General features: G+C 59.9%; 1 protein-coding gene across 8 annotated transcripts in view; it reads right to left on the bottom strand.

Moving 5' to 3' along the window:
* Nucleotides 1-13161, bottom strand: part of GRM4 (glutamate metabotropic receptor 4) — a 115068-nt gene extending 101907 nt beyond the window's left edge. For 3 of the 8 annotated variants that reach the window (XM_070515080.1, XM_070515082.1, XM_070515084.1), the window contains exons 1-2: nucleotides 12461-13159; nucleotides 833-1730 (exon numbers count right to left, since the gene is read on the bottom strand). In XM_070515080.1, coding sequence (XP_070371181.1) covers nucleotides 833-1351 — 519 coding nt within the window. In that variant the 5' untranslated portion in view covers nucleotides 1352-1730; nucleotides 12461-13159. Of the gene's footprint in view, nucleotides 1-832; nucleotides 1731-12460 lie in introns of all 8 variants that reach the window. The other 5 variants (XM_070515083.1, XM_070515081.1, XM_070515078.1 and 2 more) reach the window with 3 other exon arrangements.
* Between the last annotated feature and the right edge of the window lie 5890 nt (nucleotides 13162-19051).

Here is a 19051-nt window from a genome sequence, read left to right as displayed (position 1 = left end):
GGGAGGCGGCAGGGAGGAATTCCAGAAGGAAAGGGGGAAAGGGAGAAAGGTGCGCAGGGAAGAAGGGCAGAAGGGAGGAAATGAGCTGGGGAAGCTGGGTTCGGGGCCGAGGGCCCCAGAAACAGGGGCCACCTGCTCCCTCCAGGCCTCCCCCCCCTCCCCCCCCGACCTCAACTGCATTCTCTGCAGGCCCGGTAGCCCAACACCCCATCCAAAAATCAGGACACCATTTCTAGACATAATCTTGGGGTACAGCAGGAGGGCCAGGCGGGGCTTTCTCAACTACCCAGAAGAAAAACATAGCTTTCTTGGGAATTGAAATTATTTGAAAACAACGACAAAACAAAAGTCTTGCTTTTTCTCCCTGGCAATCTCCAACATTCATATGTTTCCATTCTATCTATCTGTCCATCTTTTGATCTGTCTTCCTTACTATCTACCTATATTTCTATCTATCCATCTGTCTGTCTTTTCATATATCTGTCTGCCTATCTCCTCCCCCCTTCCGTTGCTCGCCAGTACTTCCTTCTCCCCTCTTGGTTCAGAATTCCCTGCAGAGGAGCGAAGGTGACAAGGAGCCGCCCGCAGCAGATGCCATTTCAGCACCACGGCCAGCACCAGGCAGCCCCGTCCTCCCCAACGCCTTCGCTCTGCTGGGTCTAAGCTCGTCCACAGGACTGCCCCAAAGTCTCAGATAACTGCTCCCAGGGAGAAACCCCGCGGAGTCAGGAAGAGAAGAGGAGAAAGGAGCTGGCCAGGGGGGCACCCTGGGCGTGGAGGGCTGGGGCTGCTGGTGGAAGACCATCTCTGGGGCCAACCGTCAGGCACTAACCTTGAAGAGGCGAAGGATGTTGGCCACCATGATGGAGACCGAGCTCCCTGACGCACCGATGACACCCACCACACGTTCAGGTTTGGTGATGATGGGTGGGCCACCACTGCCACAGCGGACCTCTGTGCCATCCTTCTCGATGAGCGCCTGCACAAAGGTCAGCGACTGCTCGAGGGCATGGGTGTCCCTGGAGCAGGTGTCCAGAATGCGGGCGCCCAGCGTGATGTTGGGCAGCAGGTCCGGGTCATTGTTGATGCGATCCAGAGCGAAGAGCATGGCCTCCAGCCGGTGGATGCCCTTTTCTTTCTTAAGCTCTCCACAGGCCTTGCCCTCTGAGCCCCGGCCGTGCACTGGGAACAGGCCTCCCAATGTGATGTCCCCATCTATGCGGATGGAATTCATGTGGGGGTGGCCCTTGGGCTTCCCCAGGGAGGAAGGCACCCAGGAGCCATAAAGGCTGAGGAGCAGGCAAAGGGGCAGCCGGGCCCACCACCAGCCCCAGCCTCTCTTCCCAGGCATCTCGGAAAGCCCTAGAGACCCATGAATGGCAGGCCCCACTCCTAGCCTTGGCAGGCCCCCGGCCCCACAGCCTGGGCGAGCATGGGCAGAGCCACCCCCACAAGTCTCTCCAGGGCAGCTTCAGCAGTGGGGTGGCTGAGGGCAGCTGACGGGATGAACCATGCCGGTGCTCCTCGCAGCTCAGGCAATGCTCAGTTGCCGGCACAATCCATGCCCACAGGTGGCAGGGCGTGGCCGGGGCACAGCGAAGCTCTGGTCTCAGTCGCCACGTCCTGAAGGCCTGTTCTTGGTGGATGACTGTGAAAAGAGCAGAGTGTTCCTAGCTTGGCGTCTCTTGGCATCAAGGAGAAAACAGCTCCAAAGCTCTTCTCCTACCAACCTTAGAAGGGAGAGAGAGAGAGAGAGTCAAACAGAAGCCCCGAGAAGACATTAGCTCTTCTGATCTCTCTCCAGGAGCCTGAGAGAAGGAGATGCTGGAAGCTATGGCCAAAGACTGCACAAATCTGACCCTGGTTTCCTCCCGGCAGCCGCTCAACTTTGGTTTAAATGAGAGCGCTTAAGGCAGAAATTAGGTTCTGCTTGACGATTCCTTAAGGCCTGTGCCCACTGCCACGCAAAGCCCGGGCATCAGAGAGAACACTCCCCAGGGAACAGCCTGGAACTGGCCTGGGAGGAAGAAGCGCCTTCCTCACCCTCACTCACTTGAAGGAGTAGAAGGAACCAGTTGCACTGGGCCCAGCCCCAATTTAGAGAAGAGGAAACTGAGGCCCCAAACAGGGAAGTCACACGGGTAGTGAGCAGAACACCGACTAGAACCCAGCTTCCCAGCTGCCAGCTCTGGAACCAGAGACACTCAGGCTCTTTGGGGACTCAGAGCCCAGGAAAGCTCACAGGGCCCCTGGAGAAGAAATCGGGCTGGAGCCGCTCACTGTGAAGGCCCGGGAGAAGCTGGGCTGTCAGGGTTCAGGATTCTCCCCCTAAATCAGGAAACGTGAGGTGGACCCTCCTGCTTCACATTTCCACCCCAGCTGCCCAGCTACCCCAGCCAGAGGGTAAACCCAGCGGCTCCCGAAGGAGCAGCCAGCCTCCTTTTCACCTGCTCGGCCTCCCTCCCCCTCCCTCTGTCTGAGGGTCTTCTCTCCCAGCTTCTCCATGGCCCCTTCTCTCTCCCCTTCTTCCCCGCTCTGAGAGTGGGGCTCAGGTTACGGCCTGAGCCACCGCACATTATGATGATCATCGTCATTATTATTGTTGTTGTGATTAAATATTTATTTGCAAGGGTAGAAGAGAGAACACAGCTCTTCCTCATTCTCACTGCTAATTTGGGCTAATTTCCCCTGGGATCCCTTCCCTCGCCCCAGCCTCCCTGCTCCAAGCAGGCAACCTCCCTCCTCTCAACTTAGGAGGCCACAGGGAGGAGGACTGGAAGCTGAGTCAGGGCTTGCCTGGAGAGCCCACCCCAAGGCCCCCGGCCCCATGGTCTTGTCAGCGAAGACCAGCAAGCCTCTTGCTCGTTCTGTGCCTCGGTTTCCTTAGCCATTTGGCAGAGGGGCTTGTGTTCAGATTGGGAGGTTTCCCTGGAGACGTGGTCCCTCTATCAAGGCCAAGCAGTGGTCCTGGAGCCACCCCCTCCCACTTGTAATTCCCCCCGTAGAGGTCCTGACTGCTCCAGCTCCGGGGAAAGCCAGGGGAGGAGAGGGGATGGCACCCCAGACTCCAGCCTCAGCTCCTGGGCTTCTCCGGCAGTCCCTTCCGGAGCCTCACCTCACATCTGACCCCCTCATCAAAATGCTCCCTCCCCCATTAGCTTCTCAGAGGTCAAGCATACCGCTGTTAATTCTCCTTAGCCCCATTCTGCAGGTGAACCAGCAGCCCAGAGGCATCAAGTAACTCTCCCAACACAGCAAGTCAGGATGGGTGAGGACCCAAAGCCAGCGCCAGTCACACTGAGAGAGCCCTGGGGAGCACGCAGGAAAGCTTCCTAATGCGACCCTCACCCCTGAAGCCAGGATGCAGTGACAGGGGATGGGGGGGGTGGAGGAGTCATCAGGGCTGTGGGGAGGGCTTAGAGCTGTTCCAACACAGCGGAGGGAGTGGGCACCCCTGAATGCAATAGTCATCAGCACGTACACGTTCATGGAGTGGGTTTATCACATCTCCTTCCCCGGTGGCTGTGGGGTGTAAGGGGATGTGGGTACTAGTTGCTGACGCCAGGACTACTAGGCAATTCCAAAATGAGAAACTGGAGGAGCCTTAGACAAGTCCCACAGTCCTGCCACTGCCCTGCTGGAGGCGGGCATGTCCCCTAGAGCATCCTCAGCTTCAGAATCTGTAAAATAGGTGGGTTGGAATAAGATCCAGTCTGGGAGCCATACTGTCTCTGCAGGGCCATTTTCAGTTGTCACAGTGATGGGAGGGAGTCACCTACTAGCCTACGTCCAGGCAGGGGTCAGAGACGCCGTGGGTGGGACAAGCTGCACAATGAAACACGGTCTTGTCCAAATGCCAACAGTGCTCCGGGGAGAAATAGCAGCCAACGACAACATATTGCCATGTGCCAGGCACTGTCCTAGTGCTTTGCTCACTTCCTCTCAGGTCATGCTCACATCCCCATGAGCTAGGGGTATTTTTATCCCTATCTCACAGATGAGGGAGCCAAGGTACTGAACCTCTGATAGTCACATAGCCAGGGACACAGAGCTGTGCAGGCTGCCCCTGCCCCGTCCACTCCACTGCACTGGCCCGGAGGGTCTCTCGGCCCTGCCCAGTTCTAACAACCTGGGAGCTCAGGCTTGGTTTTCCCGAATTTCAAATGGAGGGATTTGGGGCATCATGACAGGCCCTGTGCTGAGGCTTGGAGGTTCAGGCTGGGAGAACAATGCACAGCAGCTTCTGACAGTCGGGCCCTGCTCAGGCTTCTAGATCCCTCGTGATGGCTCAACACTGGCTTCTCCTTGAAGTCTGCGCCCTCTGGGCTGAGCAGTGTGCACACACAGGCACATGGACACACACACACCATACAGACACACACACACATGAGCGCACGCACACACGGGAAGGACAGAGGCCACATGGGGGAAGGAGGCAAATAACTTGCAGGATTAGAACCCAGGCCTTGCCCCAAGCTGGTCAGGCTGTCCACAAGGCCTCTCTCCAGGGGACTGGGTCCCAGCCCAACTACAGCGCGTCCCACTCCCTCCCTCAGCCCTCTCAGGCCTGCCTTTTCTGAGCTTCTCCAATGAGCTGGGCAAATGCTGCCTCTTTTAGCCTCCCTTCCTTCCTTTGATCATGTAACAGGAACAAGGGAAAAGTAAAAATACCGAGTGAGTGAAAGGAGCCACCAAGAGCAGAGGCTGGGGGTGGGGCGGGAGAGGAGCCAGGCTGATCTCCCTTCCCCCACCAGGCTGCCTCCAGCTGCAGGGGAGGGCAGGGCCAGCTGGGGTGGGGGGGCTTGGAGCCCTCAGACCACCTCCCCCCAAGTCCAAAACAGCCAAAAGCTCAAACCTGGGATAGTTAGGGGGGACCCCTCCCCAGGTGAAATCACCAGGATGGCTGCAGGGCCAAGCCAGCGTGGCCCCCAGGTGGGTCTCTTCCCCCTCTCCTTCCCTCTGCCACCCCTCCCCACCTCTCCCCTCCAGCCCCTGCATATTCATCCCCTCTCTGGGCCTTGCTAGATTCTTTGGCTCCAGGGAAGGACAGGGCCAGACAGGAAGGGATGAAGAGCAGAAGAAGAGCAAGAGCACGTAGTCATCGCCACACAGCAAGAGTCCACCGGCCAGCAGCATTTTCTAGAACATTCTCTCCAGTGAAAGGGGATGTGAGGGGAACTGGAGGAATGACCACAGTTTACCCTTTCACCCCCAGCCCAGCCACCCCCACCGTCTCAGGGCCCCTCTGAAATAGGAGGGCCTGCATAGAGGAACTCCCCAGACCCGCCTCAGTGACCCCTTCCAAGGCCTAACAAGCAGGAGTTCCCTGCTCCTCCCATGTCTAATGGAAATCCTGCCCTCGGCAACCAGGGCCCGAGCCAGAAGGAACCACAAACCACAGAACCACCACCAGACCCAGAGAGCTACCGGGATTTACCAAACTCCAATTCAGTCTTCACTGAGCTTCTTTCTGTTCTCCCAAAACTAAGGAAATAGAATTCTCCCAGACACCAAAACAAAGCAAAACAAAGGGCAGAGTCAGAGGGAAAGACCTGCCTCGGGGGCAGAACCAGACGGCTGGCTCCTGGCTGGCTCCTGCGTTCAGCCCTCTGAGGGAACTCACAGCTCCTGGCTCCGCCACAGGCCAGCCCCTCGGGGTTCAGCGAAGAGGCCTGGCCTGTCCCCATCCCCTGTCCCCCACCTTCCTTGGGCCTCTGAATCCCACTGTCCTGCTGGCAGCCCCTTCCCTCAGCTTTCCCCGTGCTCCCTCCAGCATTATTTCATCTCTGTTCACCTTTGCCTCCACTGGCCCGGCCCGGCCCAGTGCTCAGAAGAGCTGGGACTTGTGAATGGAGGCGTGGAGTCTGTTTTGAATCTCCCGAGCTGTTTAGAGGCCTCATCGCCCATATCTCACGTTTCCACAGAAGGAGTGGCTGGCCAAAGGGGGAAGTGAGGGAGAACCTGAGGCTCCTCACCACCTTCCTATGACTCCCCCCACCCATGGGAGGCTGTGTGGCCCCGAGACGCTACCCTGAAAGCCACCTGTGGCCCCCTCTCCCCCATCCCCCTTGGGACCCCGCACAGGCTGGGCAGAGGTGTGGTTTGCTGGACAGTCTCCTCTCAAATGGACAGGCCTAGACCCAGGGAGCAGGTACTCAGAAGCAGTGCCCACCCAGCTGCCCCAGTGACAAAGCCCATACTTTGATTTCCACCTGGACGATTCCGGGTCCATGGGGACATGGGATGACCAATTAGCGCCCTCAAACCGTACCAGCACAGCCCCCTCCCCAGCTGGACCACAATAACTTGAAGGCATCCTGTCATACTCGCGGTATCTCTGCATCCCACCAGCACGGCGCCCAGCATCCCCACTCAGCATGTGTGGAAGTGAACGAAGGAGGCAATGTGAATGAATGATTCCTGGGTGCTTTCCGCCCCTCCCCCGGGTAGTCTATTTCTGTATTAAGAGGACAAACAGCCTTGCTCCCAGGCACTGGCCCAGCCCTGGCCACGTTCTAAGAGCAAGGAGGAAGGTGCAGTGGAGGTCTGGGCCGGGGACCCCCTTCCTTTCACTTTCCTGAGCCACCCCTGCTCGCCAGCCTGGATCCTGGATCAGGAATTTGCCCAAGTTCAGAAACCCCAGACCTCACTTCACAAGCCATCCCCCTCTGTTCCAGCAAAACGACAAGAGTGGGATGCAGAGAAGATAGGTTCTGTGCTGGGCATGTGGTGAGCAGTGGAGAAACACCTGTGGAAGGGAAGGAGGGAGGGGGGGAGGGACGGAGGAAGTAAGTCCTTAGCTTAATACCAATGGAAACTAAGGAAAGGAAAACTTTAAATCCATCACCCTATGATTCCCTCCAGCCTCCTCCCTGGGATGCTCACCCTTCAAGTAGCAACGGAAATCCTTCCTCCTCCAGGAAGGTTGCCCTGATTATTCCAGTTCCCATTATCTCCTTCCTCTACAATTAATGCGGTAAAGCCTCTTTCCGTTATTTGTCACTGAGAAGCCTGGGAGCACATTAAGGGCCTGTGTGGACAGCACCGACCTCATCTCTGTATCCCCTTTGCCTAGCCCAAGGCTCAGAACACAGGAGAGTCTCAATAAATGACCAGACAGAGCCGGGTCCCCACCCAGAGCCAGCATGGCAGCCACCCCCTCCGAGGCAGAGTCCAGGGCAGGGGGTCTGCAGCAGCAATCCGGGTCCACAGACAGGGACTCAGACCTTGCACTGAATTCTTACGAACCACTTGCACGGTCAGCACAGAACACGATCCCTTCTGCCACGACCATTCAGTTATTCAACAAGTCATCAGAACAAGTGCTGAGCAGCCACTGTCTGCCAGGCTCTGCTCTGTGTACTGGGGAAACCGCAGGGAAGGAAAGACATCCCTGCGGAGCCAACGCCCCGGTGGCGATGGCACAGGAGAGACCATTAGATACAGCTACACACAGATATGCGGCACTTCAGCGAATTGAGGGGCTATCAAGAAAAGAAGGCAGGTGAGGAGACAGGGAAGGACCCAGAAGGGCTTTTTCAGAAAAACACAGGGAAGGCTTCTCTGAGGAGGTGGTTTTGGAGTAGAGATTAAAAACAGTGAAGGCATTAGCCATGAATCTGGGAGGAAAGCGTCCCACGTAGAGAGAACAGCAAGTGCAAAAGCCCTGAGGTGGGCATGAGCTTGACATTCATTGTTCAAAGAACAGCAAGGAGGCCAACATGACTGGAGGGCAGTGAGAAGGGGGAGAGGCAGAGGAGGAGGTCAAAGAGGGCACTGAGCACGAGATCAAGCAGGACCTGTGGGCCACAGCGTGGTGGATGGAGCAATGAGGGCCCACAGGAGGGATGAGAGCATAGCGATATGACAAGCCCCATGACAGGAGAAACCTGAGGCTCAGAGGGCAGTCACCTGCTAAGGCCACAGTGGCTCACAACAGCTGGAGGGTGAAGCAAGCACATCTCATCGGCCCTCGGTCCACAGTTCAGCCCATGAAGCACCCAGCCCTGACCTTCCCCGTCTCCCAGAGCCGGGGGGCCAGCCACCAAGCTCAGGCTAGCCCAGATCCCCACCAACCCGCAGCCCCACTTCTGTGCAGACCCTCAGGCCCCTCCTGTCCACCCCAACTCACTGCACCCCCACGTGCCACCCCACCCCCAGTTTTCAGGCACAAGACCCAAGTGGGCAAGTGTCTTTGTCTGCAGCTCTTACTATTGTCCTTAAATCAGAGCTCCCCCACTTGGCACTCCCCAGGAACACGGGGGCCCCCGGCTTAGCGAACCAACATCCAAACTCCACTGTCTCGCACAGCTGTGAACAGAATGACAGCCGTGGGTGGGACTTCCATCCCTAGGTCATGCTGAGGCCAGGCACGCAGAAGGGGCAGCGACATCTGAGAAGCAATCACCCGCCAGAAACTTAAGAATCCGGGTCAAGTCCCCGATCTTTATTTCTGTATCCAAATCTAAAAATAACCCTGTAGCAATGACAGTGTTTTTACTAGAAGACATGCCCCCAACCAGAAAACAGGTCCAGGGGCTGGTTTCTGTGCCCTGAGGACCGGAGGGTGACTGGGTAGATCAAGTGTGGGGGACAGGGCAGGACCCGAACCTCCTGGTCCTGATGCGGGCGGCCCCGCCTGGGACAAGCGGCAGGCCGAGCTCTCCTGGGACTCACCATTGTCACAGCCCAGGGGCGGCCAGCGCTTTCTCCAGGGGAACAGGGCGCTTTAACTAGACACCACAGCTGGCTCGGCCCTGTGGCTCGGCCCCAAAATGGCACGGGCTGTCACTACAGCCTGGCATTTCCCAATTACCACAGATAATATCCACCTTAATTGAAAGGGGGTCCAGATAATGTCATTATGCACAGCATTCCCCAATTTATTTAATATACGTGTGTACACATATATTTCTGCCTCGCTGCTGCCACGAGATTGCTAAACGGTGAGGTTAATAATAAAACATTTCGACAGGAGTCATCCGCTTTAATTTAAGGGGTGATTCTCACTGTCCCTGTGGTGCTCGTTTTTCCAAGGAGCCAAGGGATACCAGGACAGGCTGGCAGAGGCTGCCTCAGGCCCGCGGGCTAGGAGGCAGGCTAGGAGGCAGGGCTGGCAGCCCCACGGGCTGGGCGTCATCTTTTCTAAGCAAGTTCCATCACTACACCTCCCTTTCAGAAGCAGGGTCAGACAGGGAAAGAGAGGTGGAGGGGAGTAGCGGGCAACCGAGGCAGAAGCCCCCAGAGCCAACTCCAGGACCGGTGGGAGAAGGAAGCTCCTTGGGAATGCGGAGCGGCTAGGAGGCAGCAAGCAGGGAGACGGTCAGTGGGAGAGAGGCAGAGCGAGCAGACAGAGGGAGGCCGGAGATGGTACAGGGCCAGGAAAGAAACGGAGCTGCCAGGAGCAAGGGGACGGGCAGCCTGCACTCTGCAAGGCCAAAGGCAGTGAAATCTCTAAATTAATTCTTGATAGTCCCCTGCTAACTGGGGCAGAGTTGACAGGAAAACGAACCCTCCCTGCTCTCTCCGGGAGCTGACACCAGGCAGAAAGCAGGTGTCCTCTGCTCCAGGCCCACTGCCCCCCAGGGGAAGCCCCTTGGCGCCCTCCCTCCAGTTGGCCTGGACAGCCGGCAACTCTTCTGCCAGCCCCAGCGAGCAGCGCCGGAGCCCAGATGCCAGTGCCCCCCACGCCTTCTCCGGGCAGCACAGGCAGCTCCCACTCTGCAGAAGCGAGATAACCTTCCAGCCAGCAGCCAGCAGGCCCAGCTGCCCAGGCTGCCAGCGGGGCCTGCCCACTGCAAAGTTGGGTTCTAGGCCCAGCAGAGGAGGACAGTGGGGGTGGGCAGATGTCTTGGGCTGGGTGGTAATTAGGGGCTGCCGGCTCCACACTTGTCTAGCGGAGAGGATGCGCCTACTGGCTGTAATTATAAAGCTCAGAAGCCTGTGCATCCTGGTCCCATCTCTTCCTGCCAGCTGTCCCCCTGCAGTGGGGCGGGTCCCGGTGTGGCCAAGCATCCTGGAGGTTGGGCTGGGGAGCCCCCAGGAAGAGGGTGGGGGCGGTAGAGCCCTTCTGGCCTGGCCGGTCCCCTGACCCTTCTGGGTAATACACTGCTCACTCACACCTCACCACCGGCCCTCTCACCTACCTCGGCTGCCTGCCTGCCGCTGTGCAAGGCGCTCCCTCCTGGAGACGTCACGCCTCCAACAGAATGAAGCCGCCCAGACGCAGGTTGGGGGAGGAGGCATGAGGGAGGGAGGGAGGGAGGAGCGGCCTACGGCCTACGCTAGGCTACTAAGGCCGAGAAAGCGGCTCAACTCCCGAAATGCTCCCCACTGCCTGTGCGGGACCTGCTCTGTGTGACATGCTGCATGCCCCCCACCATCCTGTACACCTCCCCTGAAAATCCACCATCACTAGAGCACTTCTTTGGGATCAGCATTGCCGTCTTCCTCTCTGGGTCGCTATTAAATGCAAACATCCCTGAGAGGGGTAGCCATTGAAGTGACGAAGACCTCAGGGAGGGATCATTTTTTGGCATTTTTGTCCCTGAGAGGCGTGACAGTGTTGACAGGTAGGGGAAAGTTTAAGACTGAAAGGACAGAAGTTGGGGGGACGCGAAGACAGTGGGCACCTGATTCATAAGTGGGCAGGCATGCCCAGCCAGGGCTGAGCAGAGGCTCACGGGCACCGTCCCCAAAGGCCACCGCCATCCCAAGGACAGATCTCTGACTAAGGGCTGGAGAGGCCCTCCAGGAAGTGGTCCTCTGGGGGGCCAGGGAGAGGGACAAGGGCTCTGACCCCCACTCTCCACTGTAGACAGGCCCTCTTCAGAGGCCCTGGCCACTAGCCCCTAGGGCCTGCCCAGGACAAGTGACAAGCCCCTTGCCCAGTGCGTGACCACACCCAGGAGCCTCCAGACTCCTCTGCAGGAATTCTCTCCGCCACCTCAGGAAAGGTCCTCAGGAAAGGCTCCTGCAGGTCCTCAGCTCTTCAGGGACGTTCTCCTACCACCTAGGCCCCAAGGCCTCTGAGGAGCTGAATATGCACACCCAGAGCCTGAGGCCAGCATCCCATGTGGGTCTGCAGGAAAGTGGGGCAGGCCCAGGAGCATCCTGGGGGACTGGGGAGATGGGAAGTAGAACATTCTTCAGTTCCACCATGCTGGCCCCAGGGATGTGAGGCTGTGGGAATAGGGTACTCAGTATGGAGACTCTCAGGGTGCCTGAAGCCCTGCCTGCCCTGAGCCCCCACTGTCATCCTAGGATGGAGGAGGGGAGTGACTGTGATGCGAACACACAGACACACAAACACACACTACTCCCTCCCCCATCACAGAAGGCTTTCTGCCAGACTGACAGAGAAGCAGACAGACTAACCACCAGCTCCAACAGACACGTGGCTTCGGGCACCCCACTAGGCAAGCCCCGCTCAGTCCCACACAGCGGCTTTCTCCCGCACCAGGGGCAGGGACGGTGAGGGGGGGGGAAGATGCAAGAAGCCGCCTCCAAAAAGGGCCGAAAGTCTCAAGGCGGGGGTGTCACTCGTGGCCTCGGGGCAGGGGGCGCTCGTACGTTCGGGCCTCAGGACTCCCCGCCGCCGCCACGGCAGCCCCGTTTCAGCACAAACAGCCTCAGACCGCCCCGGTGCGGGGGCGCCTCTCTCAGTCGGGCCTCCACCTCCCAGCCCCGCCCCCGCGCGGGGAGGGGGCGCTTCCAGCTCGCCGGCACCGGGGAAGCCCGACCCCGGAGGGGACCCCCCAACACACACACACACACACACAGCCCGGCTGGCCGCATTAGGGACACCGGATCATCAGCGTCCCGGAGACGGTCGGTCACGAGTGCTCGAGCGGCACCTGACCCTGAAGTCCCGGGGCCGCGGGGAGACCCCAGACCCTGAAGTGCCGTCCCAACCCGCCGCGGCCGCGAGCAAGCGGGCGCCGGGCTCCGGCCGGTGGCGAAGGCGGCGCTGGGGCGGCCACGGGAGCGGGACGCAGTGCCGGGGAAAGGAGCCGAGGCGCGCGAGGCTGGCGCTGCCCTCCCGCCGGGAGACGGCGGGGAAGGGGTGCCAACGATGCCCCGCGCCCCCGCCGGCCCTGCCTCTCCGCAGAGGGGGCGCGCTAGTGCCGCCGCCCCCACCTGAGAGCTGGCACGGCCCCCCACCCGGGAGAACCTGACATAACCCCCACACACAGGGACACTTTCCCCCAGGCCCGCTGCCCCATTCCCTCCCTTGGGGGCATTCGGAAAGCCAGCCCCAGCCCCGAGGGAAGACCCTCCAGCCCGGGCCCGCGCCCTCCAGCCCCGAGGGCTCCGGGGCGCGGGCCCTCCTCCGGGCAGCCCGGAGCGCGAGAGCTCGTCAGAGGCCACCTCCCCGACCCCGGTGTCCCCGCCGCAGCCCGCGCCCCAGAGGCCGGAGGGCACGGTCCCCTCTGCCCTTTCCCCGCGGGCCACAACTCACCGCGCGCCGGCGAGGTCTGAGCCGCGGCGAGGGGTCGGCTGCGCGCCCGCCCGCCCCGGGGACGCAGGGAGGCGGCGGCCGGAGCCTCGGTTCTCCCGGCGCCCGGAGCCCGGGCCGCGGCGGGCGGCGCTGAGGCTGCGGACCGAGCCGGGCGCGGAGCCGCCCGGAGTCCGGGACGCAGCGGAGATGAGCAGGCGGCCGCCCCGCCAGAGCCGCCGCGAAGCGCGCGGCGTGCGGCTGCTGCTCCGGCGAGAGCGAGCGAGGCAGGGAGCGCGGCGAGCCCTGCCCCGGCCGCCGCGGAGCCCAGCGTCCGAGCCGGTCGGGCAGGCGAGGCGGCTCCGGGGAGCGGGGTCCGGCCGAGGGCTCCGCGCTAGGAAGGGAGCGGAGCGGGAGCCGAGCAGCGCGCGCAGCCGGCCGAGACGCGGGCGCCCGGCGGCGCCGCGGCAGCGACAGCAGCAGCAGCAGCAGGAAAAAATGAGAGCGAGCGAGAGAGCGCGCTGGAGAGCGAGCGAGAGCCAGGGAGAGCAAGGGAGACGCGGAGAGGGGAGGCTGCGGGAGGGGGCGGGGGCGCCCGGGAGCGCGAGGGGGCGCGGGGACCGCAGCCGCTCGGCCCTGGCGCCCACTGCCACTGCCGCACTCCAGAAGGCGCGAGCCCAGCCCGGCAAGTTTGCGCCGCTAGTGCGGGCAGAGCGCGCGGCGCTTCCGCTGGCCTTTTAAAGAGAGAGCGCCCGGGAACCCACCCCCGACCCCGCACCTCCACAGCCGGAAGGCTGGGGCTCTCGAAGCGCCCCGCCACCCCTCCACACCCGCCCCGCCATCTGCTCGCGGTCCCACCACGCCCCACCGGCGCCCTCTCCTGGAAGCCCCCTGCTCCCTCTTACATTCCCCCTCCACCCCCAGGGCGAGTGTCAGCTCATTGACCCAGAGGACGTGGCAGGGACCCCTCCTGACCCCAAAGGTCGGGGGTCAGAGAACACACCCTCCTCCCACATACCCTGAGAAGTACAGCCAAGCACAGCACCGCAAAGGGGCTGCACTCCCCCCACCCCCCCGTGCGTCACCAGAGCCCCCACCTGCAGGGCCGCTTCTCACACATTCGTGCGCACGTGGCGTGTGCCCCCATGTGGCACGTTCATTTGCACGCCCCACTGCTCCTGGTTTGAGCAGATGACACAGGGAAACTGAGGCCCAGTGAGGCGATTCCACTTGCCCCTGGTCACACAGCCTGTCAGGGGGCCCTTTCCACTGAGGCCCACTCCACCCCAGAAGCCCACCAGGCTAGGAGGACCCCGGCCCCATGGCTCACCGCCCGCTGGTCTCCCTCCAGCACTGGTTTGCAAAGTGTAACAGGTGGCCTGGCTGGCAGACTGGAGGCAGCCTGGGGAAAAATCCCTCAGCCAGGGAGGAGCTGGAGCCCCAGCTCTCCTCCTTCCCAGGGGGGCTGTGAAAACTCCCAGGAGAGGGCTGGCCTCAGAGGCAGGCAGAGGAGGAAGAGCGGGAGGGAGCCGTGAAGCCCTCTTAGGATTACAAGAGCAGCTCTCCCAGACTGCAGAAGCGCCTTCAATTAGAGCCGTGACGTGACGTGTGACTGTCCTTGTCCCAGAGATGGTGCTCAGCACGACGCCAGGGAACTGGGAGGAGAGAGTGGTGGCCAGTGGCCTCCCTCCCCATCAGTACCTCAGTCCTCCTGGCTGACTTACGGAGTGCCACCCTGTGCTCAACTGCCACCAGTGCTGAGGGAACTCAGCCCCCTCACAGCCCAACCCCAGTTTCCACAGATAACCCCTTCCAGGTCAGGGGAATGTCCAGGGGGTCTGGGAATAGCAGTGCCTACCCTTTCTCCCTCCGCACCCCTTCTGCAACATCTCTGCCCTTTCCAAAGACCCGCTCGGGCGCCCCTCCTCCAGAATTCCAGACCACGCCAGGCCGGAAGCACGTCTTGTTCACTGTGGTTCATCCAGTGCCTGGCACCATGCCAGGCCCATAGTGGGAGCTCAGTGAATGTTTGGTGAATGAATAAATGTTGGCAAAGCATGAACTCCTTGCTGTCACGTGTAATGGCCCCAAATACATGTCTCATTTACCCAGTCAGACCGAAGTCTCGGATGGAAGGGCCTACATCATGCATTTATTCATGCCTTTTCTCTATGCAGCCTGCACTCATGGAGATCCTGCTCCACTCCCAGGCCTGGGACTACACAAACGACTGAACGCTGCCTTGCCCTTGAGGAGCGCACCCCGGCCACGTGCACCTCAGCACGACAAATTTTATAAAGACACAAGCTGAGGCCACCACGGCTCTGCTGTCAGCGGCTCTGCCCGGCCAAGTGTGCGCTGCTCGGGACTCACAGGAACCTCAAGTCACTCCTGGAGAGGCTGTGTCCTTGGGAACAGCCTGCCTGGGTTCAAACCGAACCCCACTGGTGCCTGGGTGCCCCTGCCCCGGGCCCCTCAGGTTCCTTCCTGCAGAACAAGGAGCTGGAGGCTGGCCTCAGAGCAGCGGCTCCGGGATGGCGTGCATGAAGCTACCAGCTGAGGGGGTGCTGGGGGCTCAAATTCAGCCTGCCCGGGGCGTGACAAGTGACAGGTCCTCTCTTGAGGCTGTGTCTGCCCAAAAGATGGGAGCCCTCTGTCTGGCTCAAGCAAAGGTACCATACGGGCTACACCTGGGCTCTAGTGGCAAGGCGGTCACCAAAAAGGGAAGTTCTTTTGGACTAATGTATACACAGCACCCAGTCCTGTGTTGAGACGCCCATAAGTAGGAGACACTGCGGTTTTTAACACAGAATATAGTCCTCCATATCCTTCTGTTGAATAAATGAATGGACGAATGAATGAATGAAACTGAAAATAGATGGGCCATGGTTTATTGAGAGCCAAAACTCAGCCCCCAGCCACTGTCCCCACCCCCTGCCCCTCAGTGTTGCCTTCGCTCCGGCCATAATTATCCCGCCCCCACCCCCCAGCAGCTGTGTGGCAGAAGGCTGGGCAGGCTATATTTTTCAGGGGTTAAAAAAAGAAACACTGTTGGCTGGCAGATGGCTGAGTTTGTGGACTCGTCCAGTTTGAAGGTTCCCAGCCTGAGGCCCAGCTCTTCTCGGCAGCCGTCCTGGCCCCCGCCTCCAGGCCTTTAAGACCCAGAGTGGTCAGGCCTCCCGCCCTCACCTGGGAGCCCCGGCCTGGTCCAGCAGGGACACTGTTGCTGATGTCCCTCTTGCTGACCTTGGGGCTGACTTGACTTATCATGGAGACAGACACACAGAAACACACAGACACACACACACTCACATACATAGAGACATGTTCAGATACAGACACACACAGAGACACACATACATACACGACCACACACAGAGAGAAAGACACCCTCGGACACAGACACGCTCGCACACACCTCAAGGAACTTCAATTGTTGTCCCCTGCCCCGAGGGAGCTGCGAGCATGGCGTGGAAACGCAGCAGCTCCAGAGCAGCCTCTGTGAAAGAAGAGTGACCAGAAGTGACCTCCAGGAGTCAGAGAGCAAGGGCCCCGGCCTGGGCCAGCCAGTGCAAGGGCCCGAATTCCAAACTGTCCTCTTCAGCAAGCCACCTCACCCCTCAGAGCCGAGCTCCGACCAGGAGGAGGGCACGGGGCTGGCAGCAGGAGGCCAGGTCGTCAGTGCGAAGACAGTGAGCTGAGGAGTCGCCCAGCCTCTCTGAGCATTAGTGTCCCCACTAGCGAGATGAGGGGCTGGCGGAGGTCTCCCTAAGGATGCTGGGAGTCGGGGCTGGCTCTCCTTCTGAAACCTTTAAAGGAGGCTGACCTCACTGACACTTGTGGGATAAGCAGGGTGGTCCTTCTGATCCCATGGGCACAGGTTTACCCACAGAAAAGGAGACACCACCCCAGCACTAGGGGAGAGAGGACTCGCCGGGAGGAGAGAAAGAGGCAGGTAGTCCTGCAAAAAAATAATCATACGGAGTCCTGCACCAGTGCATCACACCTCTGTGACCTGGCAGTTCTTCTTGAGGTCTGACCCAACTCCCTCCTGCTGCAACAGATTCTTTCTTCCTGCTCTAGTCTGGCCTCCCAGGTAAGGGAAAACAACTTGCCTGGCCAGTCCCACCCACTGTGTTGGCAACTCACACCTACCAAGCTGCTTCTGTGACTTCTCCATTTCAAAAGAATCCTAATAGGAGAGGGCAATTGTCTTTGAAGACCCTGAAGTTTAGAATTTGTTGAAATGTATCAAAGCGAGCTTGAAGGTGCAGGGCCCAGGTGAGAGCCTGGCAGGCCTGCAACAGCTGATAAATGGTCCCCACGTTGAGTTGACCCAGCCACTGCCTCAGCCTCGGTGTCTGATGGGTTTCAATTTTGGTTTCCCCTAAACCAGGCCATTAGATGGAGATGTTTCTGATGGAGGAGTTTGTTTAAACAATAACTGTCTCCCGGCAGGACATTTCGAGGATGAAGAGTTGACTACAAGGGCACGTAGTGGGCCTCAGGCTCTCCGGAGAGTCGTAAGTGACCCTGCGGGCACGGAGGAGCTGAGGAGGCCTGGGGTCAGAGGCCGAAGCCCCCAAGTTAAGAATCCTGGGGTAAGCTGTTCTTACTCTGCCCCCCCCCCGGGGAACCCCAGCCCCTCTCTTTTGCATGGACACACTGAGTCTCAAGGGCACGGTGACTCTGAAATTCCCCCAGCTGGGCTCTGGGACAGGCTGGGACCAGGCGGGTGACCCCCTCCTGCCACCCCTGAGGGCTAGCAGACGAGGGACCCTGGAATTGGCTCTTCCCTTAAGCTGGTGTGGGAACAACCTCCAGGAATCCTCCCGCAGGAATCCTCCAGAACTTTCTCAAGCCTTTGGCTTGGAGTAACAAGCTGGCTAAAGCCACAAGCCGCTTTTCACTGTTCCAAAACCCAAAAAGTACACAAGCTTATCCATAAGTTTTCAGCAAACTCATTTGGCAGCAAAAACTAAGGTGAAAGCGAGTCCCTGTCACTATCCAGCTCCTGGGTGGGGACGCCACTTCGCAGCAAGACGGCCAGCCAGAGCCGGTGCATGTGTTTTGGAGAAATGCCCCCGGCCTCCTGAGAGTGTTACATAATATATGATATTTGAACCATATTAGCTTTTTAAATTCCGAAAGGACCTGGCCCTGAGGTCTCTGATGAGGGTTTCCGCACCTGTAATCATCCCCTTTGGACCCAGGACCCTCCAGGGTACGCAGCACAGTCCTACCTACACCCTCCCACCCACGGGGGAAACAGAACGAGGAGAGAAACTGGACGGAGCAGAAAGAGCAGATGCTGAGCACCACTCCCCCAAACCCAGTGCAGGGGACCAGAGGCGGGGGCCACACGGGGTCTGCAAGGGTTTAGGGGACATTCGGCACCAACCTGCTAGAGGGGCCCTAACACACGCTGCCGGAGCCCCCACAGGAATGGGGGTGTGGGACAGAGGATGAAAGGCTAGGCTGGGGTCTCTGTCTCCTCCCACCGGCGAGGAGGGCCAAGCCCGGGGAAGGAGAGGACGTCCCCAGGTGGAGGGCCGGGTGGCAGGGCAGGAGCCGCGGGCGGGGCGGGGAAGGGAGAGAAGCGGTCCAAGATCAACCGTCTGCTCTGGAGCTCCCTGGCCTGAAAGATGATGCTCCCCTTCCCTTCCTCAGCCTCAGTTTCCCCACCTACAGGGCTGGATTGGGAGGGGATATGAGGAAGGAAAAGCACAAGAGACGCCAGTGCTGTCTCATGCTCAAGGGTGGCCCAAAAGGGAGGGGCGGCTGAGGGGGGCGGTCAGGGCAGGCCAGGGCCCCCAGAGAGATGTCACTCAGCCCAACAGAGAAGTTGGATTTAGAACAAGTGAGAGCCCAGGGGGCCTGGGGGCCAGGCAGCCAGACCGGGCGCCTGACCCTCCCCGGGCTGAGACTGTGCTAAGCATGCAGTAGGTGCCTAATAAATGTTCGATTGTTAAACAAATGACTGACCCGACCCCTCCGGCCCCCAATCTCCCAGAGAGAACACCTCCTCCGTCTCCTCCTGGATTTCCACTTTCTCCTTTCCTCCTCTCCCTCTCTTTTTTTTTAAGACTCAGGATTTTCCAGCTTCTTTACCACGCTGCAATTTAAAACTACTTATCATCCCTCTCCCTCCACATGTCCGGGGGCTGTCAGCTTTGAGCCAAATGTCATTAGGATGGATGTCACAAGCCGGGATGTCAAAATACAATTAACATTTAAAAGCCCCTCCGCCTGCCCGAGCCTCGTGGCCAGGCTGCTCCTTCCGCTGAGTGGCAGGACTCTGGGCACCAGAGGAACAGCTAGGTGACAGGTGCCAAGAGGGGATGCAGTCCAGCTCGCCATGAGAGGAGGCCTGCAGGAGGCTGAGGGAGGGGACAGGGCGGGGACCAACCTGCCTTGGCTTCGCTGAGCCCACCTGCAGCGCCCTCTCCTTTTCCACGCGCCCCACTGCGCTCCTCCCTGATCCCGGCCACATACACTGTCCACCGCACCTGCTGCTCCAATGGGCATGTGTCCCGAGCAGCCCTCTACCCTGAGCCTCAGTGTCCTCAACCGGCAAATGTGGATCATGCTGCTGCCTCCCGCTGGGGGCTGCCC

The sequence above is a fragment of the Equus asinus genome, chromosome 8 (genome assembly GCF_041296235.1).
Source record: "Equus asinus isolate D_3611 breed Donkey chromosome 8, EquAss-T2T_v2, whole genome shotgun sequence".
Lineage (NCBI taxonomy): Eukaryota > Metazoa > Chordata > Mammalia > Perissodactyla > Equidae > Equus > Equus asinus.
The sequence above is the reverse complement of the archived record's forward strand: the minus strand, read 5'-3'. Positions and strand labels throughout refer to the sequence as shown.